Consider the following 9,529-nt stretch of genomic DNA (forward strand, 5'->3'; position numbering starts at 1 on the left):
ACATACTCTCACATACACATACTCTCACATACACACACACACGTACACATATACATATGTACACACTTTTACACAGATGTGCACACGTCCTCACATTCTCGGCAATGTGTCTTTTTTACCTGTCTACTTCTGATACCAAGGCAATGCGGCCATAATCCCAGAATCTTCTTCTTATGATGGAAAACACCAAGATTAAAACCTAAAAGTAGAAAAGAAACCAAGTAAAAGCATACTGGATGGCTTCCAGTTAGAACAGACGACTGTCTCAGGGGCAAAGCCCACCTGCCCTGACTCAGCAGAGACAGAAGGAAATCATCCAGGCCCAGAGAGGGCATTGAGCTGCCTAAGGCCACACAGCTCAGTGGCCCAGGGCTCGGCTCACCCCCTTCACCAGCTCCCAAGTCACCACAGCTATCAGCCCTGGCCCAAGCTTGCCCAGGGCCTTCCTGGTAAGCACGGCAGCCCTGACCTTTCTCTCAAAGCGGCATGGATGCCACCACCCTGATCTTGGCTCAGATCTGCCTTCTGCAGCCCCTGAGCAGGAAGGCAAGTTCTGGCCTCACGGCAGCCCAGGAACCAGCTCCCTTCCTCAGTTTACACGGAATTCCATTTCCAATTACAGAACCGAGGTAGCAGAGCCTCCCCAGGTGGAGCCAGAAATGTCCAGATTTTTGCTTTGAGAGTGGTTCTCCTGCACGCAAGGCCTTCGGATCCCGGGTACAGAGGACTGGCAATGATGCCCCACCAGGACCTGGGGCTCTGGGCTGCTTGGCCTCTGCAAGCTGGGACAGCTCAGGGGCCTGTGTCCAGTAGCAACGCGAGGGGTNTCATATACACACATATATACATGCACACACTCATATACACACATATATACATGCACACACTCATATACACATATATACATATGCACGCACTGTCACGTACACCCATATATACATATACACGCATACATATACACACATATATACATGCACACACTCATATACACACATATATACATGCACACACTCATATACACATATATACATATGCACGCACTGTCACATACACACATATATACATACACACGCATACATACACACACATATATACATACACACACGCTCATATACACACACATATACATACACACATTCTCATATACACACACTCATACACACATATATACTTACACACACGCTCATATACACACACATATACATATGCACACACTGTCACATACACACATATATACATACACACGCATACATACACACACATATATACATACACACACGCTCATATACACAAAATGTCATAATGTGCATTTAGAGCTAATGAACTATGGCATTTTAGATTGTGACATTTTAATCAGATACTTCCTCCCGAGTAGCCCATAAAAACACCTTGTGAAAAAAAAGAAAAAAGAAAAAAACCTGTGCACTGTGGATCTGAGGCATGTTCAGGATGTGAATTTTTGCTTTTCTCTGTTCTGGGGCTCCTGAGCTAGGTGGTTACAGTGTGGTGCTGTAACACCAAGGTCAAGGGTTCGGATCGCCGCACTGGCCAGCTGCCAAAACCCCCCAAACTTCTGTTCTACACATCCTATTTCTAATGGCATAAAACGTGATGAAACTTAACCTTCAAAGCCTTTACAGAGACACTGTCTCATTTGACTTTCGCAGTAACCCCATGGGAAAGAGAGGGCAGGAGGAGACAGACCCCAGGACATTGGGGACTTGATCAAGATCACACAGCCAGGGAAGTGACAGGGCCTCCTGCTCCCCAAGTGCCCCTTTCTATTGTCGTATGTGGCCCTGCTTAGGGCTGAATGTGCCGTAAAGGTATCAGATGTCCCAAAAGGTTCTCCCTGAACAGTCCATGGGCATCACCTTGGGCTTTCACAAATGCCAGCGTGGAGACTGTGGGGAAGCGGGGTGCATGTACAGGTACACCTCCTCCTCCCGCCCAGGCCACATGTCACCACAGGCTGCAAGGGTGGAGGGTCTGCCTGGGTGGCACTGGGCGGCAGTGGGGGCTCACTTCCCGCTGCCACCTCTGACACGAGCCCCTGGGGTGTGCAGCAGCCAGCTGGAGCTGGGGTGTCTGGCTGCAGATCTAGAACTCAATTTCGCCCTTCAGGTGACGCAAACAGGGAGCCATCAGGGCCCAGGGTGGGACTGTCAGAGGCCTGAACCCCAGAGGTACTGAGTTCCCGTGGATCTCCTCAAAGTGAGTCAGAAGCTGGTGACACATTTTCAAAGGCTAGTGAGTCACGACGAAGGGTACACAGGAAGGCTGCTTGGCAGCTGCCTGCCCCCTGGCCATGCCTGCTGCCGTCTCGGCGTGCGTAGTGTGGGCATTTCCACACTTCCACGCTCTCCAGGCCCCTCTGGCTCTTACATGCCACCCCCCACCCGCTGCCGTAACTTCTGCAATACAAATCCAGCCGCAGCAGCACCCTCCAGTGGAGAACGCTCTTCTCAACCTGCCCTGCTGCAGCCACGCCCACCCAGCCCACCTGGGGCCCCTGCCCAGCCCACCGCCCCACACTCCTCCCCACCCTGAAGACCCAGGGCCACCCCTCCTCTGTTAATGCCATCGACTCTCAGACCTGCCACCACACCCCTGCTGACTCCTCCCCCTCAACCAAGGCTGGTGTACATGACAAAGCACTTGACCTACAAATGGGTTTCACTTCCAAGAAATGAGTTATTTGGTACCTAGAAAGCCCTTTTTCGTGGTAGCAAAGTGGGCTGTGTACAGGTTCCCACCTCGCCCCTGCCCAGCCCACCGCCCCACACTCCTCCCCACCCTGAAGACCCAGGGCCACCCCTCCCACCTTGGCCCACCAAGGGCAGATAGGGAAGCAAAACTCTAATGCAGCAATGGCGACCTTAATCCCAGGGACAAAAAAATCAGAAGAGAAGGGAACACCCTCCCCTCTTCCTAGGAACACTCTCGAAGCCAGCAAATTTGTGTTTGGCACCCTTCCTTCCTACCTCCCAGGGCCTCTTTCCACCAGGGACTGGTACCCTCATGCTACCACAGCTACCCCTTAGGGTCCCCACCCAAGTCCAAGTGTGTCTGCTCCATCCACCCCCATCTGACCCCATTTACTCGGACGGTCTCCGCCACGTTAGGAGATGGCATCGCGAGGGACCCACCATCCTATGAAAAGAAGGTGCACTTTTACTCCCCAAAATCTCAGCGAGCCAATGTTGAGTTGGTGTAAGAAAGAACAGTGACATAGTTCAAATCGGGGGGATCTTTGTGAACAAGGGGGTCTACATTAAAGAAAGGCCACCTGCCGAGGGTCAGGTCTGAGAATGGGCTTCTGGTTCTCTAAAAGCCCAAGGGATCGCAGAGGGGAACAGGAGGTGACACACAGAGGTGGGGACTGCAACTGACCCAATCCTAGTCCATTTGCTCCACTCACATGTCTCATCCCCGTGAGACTGACCCTTCCCAGGGGCCTTAAAGACATGCTGGCTGATGGCTCTGCAATAATAGCCGTAGTGGAGCCTTCCCCAGCACGGCCTTATCTAGTCTCCAAAATTCCCCAAGGCAGGAATGATTATCTCCACTTCCCAGAGCAGAAATCTGAGGCCCAAACAGGTGACAGGACACACCCAGGGTCACAGAGCTGGTAAGTGGCGGAGCTGGGAGTCAAGCCCAGGTGTGTATCCTGGCTCCTCATCTGAGTTTCCAGGCAGGCCCTGGGGGACAGGGGTGGGGACAGACAAACAAATCACTGAGGAGGGGACATGATTCACCAGGGCTCTCACCAGGAAGCAGCTGACGTCTATGAGCAGGACAGTGGGGATACCACCAAAGGTGACCCCCTGAAGCACGGTGCTGTTTTGGGCCGAGTTGTAGCAGTAGGAGTCATTGGGCCGGTCCCCGAGGCCCAGCTGCTCACGGATGGACACCGCCTTGGACTGCCGCAGCTCCAGGAATGGGGAGTGGGTCATCGTGCCTGTCCCCCCTGGAGAACAGAACGAGGCAGATGGTCAGGGCTCAAACTCTCCCGCAGTGTCCCCAGCCAGCGCTGGCAGAGCCAAAGATGGGTGTCACCTCCAGGGGCTGCTGGGGCACAGAGACCCAGCAGCCAGGAATTGGGGAAAGCAGGACACCAGACGTCTGTGTGCCTGGCAGTGCCACAGAGAATAGCTCCATTGTGGGAACAGTCCCCAAGGGTCAGATGGTCAGGGTGGATGGCTCATTCAGGGCACAGCAGGGGGCAGGAGTGACCAGGGAGGAAGGCAGGGACAGAAGGCGCTGCGGCTGCTTGGCTTAAGAGGTGCTAAAGCTCCTCTAGTCTCAAGGACCTCTGCGGGGAGCCACTGGAGGATCTGGAGTACAGGCAGGGGACGCAGGAAGGACACAAATGCAGGGAATGGGAAAACACAGGGATAAATGAACCAGGAAGAAGGGGACATCCCAGTATGCATGAGGGTCCCCCATGGGAACCACAGACATGACCTCGCTCCCACCCTTCACAGAAGGTCAGAGCTGTGACCTCCCTCAGACATGGGCCCATTTGATATACTTGGAAACTGAGGCTCAGAGGTTTAATGACCTGCCCCAAGATTCAGGAGCTGGTCGGTGCAGAAGTGTCCCAAAGCCAGTCTCAGAGGGCAGATGCCAGCTGCCTCTTCTCTACACCTCGCCCCCTCTCCTGCCCACCAATGACACGTGCTAGCTCACTGGGGGACTGAGGGCAGGGCCAGGGGTGGCCGGAGAAGAGGAGAAGTCAAAGGGGCTGTCTAGAGTGGGGCGAGGGAAGGAGTTTCAGAACCTGCTCAGGGCCCCCGGGGTCCCCCAGCTCCGCCCTCTGCGGCCTCCGCTCCAGCTACCATCAGGCTGACTGGGAGGCCCTGCATTGCCAAAGCAAACATCAGTCTGGGGTGTATGGTTGGCCTTTCCCTGCTGAAACTTCTGGCAGCCCTGGTGACACCTGTGGAAATCGCCAGTGTCTGTCCCCTGACACCGAAGGCCCGGGAGTTAGGGCCCACGTTCTGGCTGCTTTCACTGTCTGCGGCTGAGGGCCCGGAGCAATGCTCAGCGCCCCCTGCCCTCACGCCCGCCTCCCCAGGTCTGCTGACACTAGAATCCCAGGGGGCTCCTGCTACGTCTGGTCTACCTGTCGGAAGGATGAAGATCTTTTGGATCCCTGTGCCAGGCAGCTGCCAAAAAAAAAGAACAAAAATTTTGGGGACAAGAAGAAAAGGTGTGGAGAGCCCAAACAGATGTTTGGACTACCTGGGAGTGCTGGTGTCTACCTGTCGGAAGGATGAAGATCTTTTGGATCCCTGTGCCAGGCAGCTGCCAAAAAAAAAAGAACAAAAATCTTGGGGACAAGAAGAAAAGGTGTGGAGAGCCCAAACAGATGTTTGGACTACCTGGGAGTGCTGGTATGGTGTTGGTGTTGGGGGATGACTCCCAGTTCTGACTCCTGGGACTGCAGTGCAGGGGACAGTCACGTGCACACACGTGCACACACAGGAAGGGCAGGAAGGGAGGGTGGGTGGCAGGCACAGGATCAGGGCGTGGGAGCATTCCCCAGGAAGGCCAAGTCACTTTCTCACCCCTGCAGGAGACTTGACAGTCACGTGCACACACGTGCACACACAGGAAGGGCAGGAAGGGAGGGTGGGTGGCAGGCCCAGGATCAGGGCGTGGGAGCATTCCTCAGGAAGGCCAAGTCACTTTCTCACCCCTGCAGGAGACTCGGCCCTGGCTGAAGATAGTGGGGGTTGTGACGCCAGAGTTGATGGCTCTGAACAGAGGCCATAAATCTACCTCTGGGGCACAGATGTTCTTGGCTTCCCTCCTTAAAAGCCACCCAGTGGCACCACCTCAACAGAACACTTCAGAGTGACACTGCAAGGACAACACCTGCCCCTCCTTCCTGTCCCCACACTTACCACCTGCCAGGGGATGGGCCTGCTGGAGAGGTCCTCAGTGGGAGCTGGCTCTGGTGATGGCCCAGGCAGCCCCAGCCACCTGCCACGCTGCAGGAGTCCAGGCCTCAGGCCCACCACTCATTTCCCACAGGGCTTTCCTGACCGCTGGGTCCTGGGACGCCAGCCTTTCCAGACTTCCCTGAAGGAACACAGAAGACACCTGGTGTCATATGGGAGTCTCCCTTTTCCATTCCAGGGGTTCTGGACAGAAACTTGAGCCCCCTCCCCCTGCACTCACACCTGCCCACGTCTCTGAACTTGGACGCCAGACGGAGATGCCGGCTCTGCCCCTCCAGCCGGGCCCTGTCCCCGAACTCCCAGAGCTGGCTCCTGTAACCCCCACCACCTGCAGCTCCAGCCTCCCCCCTCTTTTCCAGTGGCTCCAGGCCCCGCATCCTGTCCCCACAGCAGCACTGGTGGCTATGGGCTCTCCGCAGGACCCCAAGCCGAGGACCTCACACAGGCCTCAAGGGCTGCTGCTGCTGGGGAAGCTCCCCAAGGTCTCCCGAGGGCTGAAATAGGGTAAAGGAACACGGCAGGATAACAAGGAAGGCTTGAAAGTGACGTGGGAGGGAAAAAATCCCTATAAAATGCTCACAGAGGGAGCATTGTCCCCACAAAGGCAAGGTGGGGGTGGGGGCCTCGCCAACACTGCTTAATGCTGGAGGTGGAAGGAGGGAAGGAGGGTCCCGGGGCTGCTCCTTCGTGCACTTCAGCTCCAGTCACACCTCTGTGTCATCTTCCTCTAGCCAAACAGGCTCCCCCAGGGGGTTTCACAAAGTTTTGATAAGAATTTAGGGAGGTGAGCCAGCAAATACCACCAGCCTGGGACAGAGGTCAGGCTTGGCTTCGGGGCTCCCTGGCCTGGTGGCCTGCCCCGCCTGCCCCCTCCAGATGAGGCACCCAGGTGAGGGCACAGCTGTGGGGATCACAGTCTCTCTCAGACCTTCCAGCTGAGTCACCGCCTGTCCCTGCCCATCAGACAAGTGAAGTCCAGATCCTGTTGAAAAGTCCCTGACCCTCTAGCTCTCAGTGGGCCAATCCCTCTGTGTCTCCCCAAACAGGAATACAGCCATGCAGTGAGTCACCGCCTGTCCCTGCCCATCAGACAAGTGAAGTCCAGATCCTGTTGAAAAGTCCCTGCCCCTCTGGCTCTCAGTGGGCCAACGCCTCTGTGTCTCCCCAAACAGGAATACAGCCAGGCAGCGCCAAACAATGTCTCGGTCAGTGATGGACCACGTATATGACATTAGTCCCATAAGATCACAATACTGTACTCATATTTCTGCTGTCCCTTTTCTCTGTTTAGCTGTGTTTGGATACACAAATGCTTATTACCACTGTGTCACGACTGCCTGCAGTATTCAGTACAGTAACATGCTGCACAGGTGCATAGCCCGGGAGAAAAGGGCTATACCCTACAGCCTAGGTGTGCACTAGCTGCGCCATCTAGGTTTGCGTAACTACACCCTGTGATGTTCACACAATGACAAAGTCGCCTACTGACGCATTTCTCACAAGGTATCCCGGTCGTTAAGTGATGCATGACTGTACTCGAGAGGGCATCTGGGGACACACCCACCATGGGGCAGCCCTGCCAGGCTGAGGAGAAGGCTGGGGGCAGAGAGGTGGCCGGCAGTGATGGCGAGAAAGCCAGACCAGTAAACCAGGCACTGCAGCCACAGGGTGTGCTTGCCTAGGTGTCTTTGGCAATATTCAGTCATCCCATATTTGTAGATACGTAAATGCCAATGTTTAGCACTTATCCACGCCTCCCAGAAAGTTCTCCATTCATCCCCTCATTCCTACACAGTACCCTGAGGGTAGGAAAGCCAAGAATTACTGCTGAGGCCCAGAAGCCAGGCAAGCAGCAGGTGACCTCAGGCCCCCAACCCAAAGGTCAGCCCAGGAGCTCCCAAGAGTCTGGTTGTGGCCAATGGGACAGGGCTCAATCCAACAGCTGGTCTCAAATTTGCCAAAGAAGTCAACTACCAATGCTAACCCGCTGCCCGCCTGAGCTGGCAGCAAGGACTAGCCCCTGTAACAGACGTGACAATCTCTGTGCCTCCCTTCCAGAAATGCCACCAGAGTGCCGCAGGAAGTGTGTGAACGTTGTTGGTTCTTGCAAGAAGGCCCCACGTAAATCCAGGGTCCTTTGATCATGTCCAATTTTGTTACCATGCCAGCAAGACTAGAGCAGCTCCAGCCCGTCTGCCTCAAGGAGAGTTATCCGATCTTCCAGATGTAGAAGCAGGTTGCAAAGTACACCAAACTTCTCCTTATGGCACCCCCAAACAGTGCCCAGGAACCCGGACAACTGTTTACGTCCTCACACATGCTAGGGGACAGCACAGCCTCTGGCTGAAACAGGAGGGAGTGTGGCCCAGCACTGGGTGAGCAGGCTCTGGAGTTAGGGCTCACCTTAGACAGGTGGTCACCCACTCTGTGCCTTGGCTTCCTTCTCCATAAAATGGGGGCGAGGACCTCCTCCCAGAGGGCTCTTGGGAGGCACATACCCAAGACAATGCCTGTAAAGCACTTAGCCCGGGCCTTGGCCCTAGTGAGCACTGGAAAGCTGTCAGCTTTTAAGTCACCGCTCCAGCTAATGGGAAACACGCTGGCAGGACCCCGTCTGATGTCCTCCCTGTGAGAGCCCCAGGAACAGCCGGGAGAGATGGGTTGTGTCTCCGGTAAGGGGCGACCTGCCTTTCCTTATCCCTGGTGAGTGTCTACACCCTGCAGGAGCCAGGACGCAGAGAGGCCCCAGCCTGCCTCCCCCAGCGGCCTGGCACCCACCGGCCTGCACTGATGACCACGTCCACGGCTCACCCTCACACCCTGACAACATAGGGGCTGGGACACAGCCACGGCTGCAGGGCTGGACAGCGTGGGACCCAAAGCCGCAGGCCACCCCAGGGTCTCAGGTGGCCAGTCTTATCGGGTACTGGAACCTGTGCAGATCTGGTTTCTTAGCAGAGCTCCTCACCTTCCCCGCCCACCTTCCCCCAAGTCCCCAAGTCCCAAGTCTCCTGGGGACTCTGCCAGGGCTGCCAAGCGTGGTCACCGAGGGACAGCAGGAAGGTGGCTTCCGCCTTCCCGGCGTCGGGGGACTCGGACGCCAGGCCCTTTCCCAGTCGTGCCTCGCACAGAGCTGGAGAAGGCAGAGCCCCCAGGCTGCGCCCCCGGGGACGCTCAAAGGCAGGAGGGGACAGCCTTAAAAGCGAAACGTGGGGCCTCGGCTGTCCGGAAGTCCCGAGGAGCGCGGGGTCCCCTCCCCCGACCCTCTCCTCGCACCCCCACCGCGCAGTCACCCGGCCTGGGTCCCCGCGTGGACCCCCACGTCCCGGGAAAGGCGGAGGGCGACATCCCCTGTCCTCAACGCCCCCTTCCCACTGTACCTGCGGCGGTGGCGCGGCCGGGGGAGCAGTCGGGTCCCACCTGGCCGGGAGGGGCGACGTCCCGACCACTAAAAAGTTTCACCAAAGTGAAACTCGGGCGCCGCCTGCACATGCGCAGAGCGGCCCCCGGCGCTTGCCCAATTTGGAGCCTCTGCCCGCGCCGGCGCCTGCACCGACGCC

General features: G+C 56.4%; 1 protein-coding gene across 1 annotated transcript in view; it reads right to left on the reverse strand.

The window, feature by feature from the left end:
* The window catches only part of TMEM63A (transmembrane protein 63A), a 41,791-nt gene extending 32,361 nt beyond the window's left edge, over positions 1-9,430 (reverse strand). The window contains exons 1-4 of the mRNA XM_008584344.1: positions 9,350-9,430; positions 5,913-6,090; positions 3,771-3,970; positions 120-199 (exon numbers count right to left, since the gene is read on the reverse strand). Coding sequence (XP_008582566.1) covers positions 120-199; positions 3,771-3,956 — 266 coding nt within the window. The 5' untranslated portion in view covers positions 3,957-3,970; positions 5,913-6,090; positions 9,350-9,430. The remainder of the gene's footprint in view (positions 1-119; positions 200-3,770; positions 3,971-5,912; positions 6,091-9,349) is intronic.
* Between the last annotated feature and the right edge of the window lie 99 nt (positions 9,431-9,529).

This window comes from Galeopterus variegatus, unplaced genomic scaffold (assembly GCF_000696425.1).
Source record: "Galeopterus variegatus unplaced genomic scaffold, G_variegatus-3.0.2 Scaffold3232, whole genome shotgun sequence".
Taxonomy (NCBI): Eukaryota; Metazoa; Chordata; class Mammalia; order Dermoptera; family Cynocephalidae; genus Galeopterus; species Galeopterus variegatus.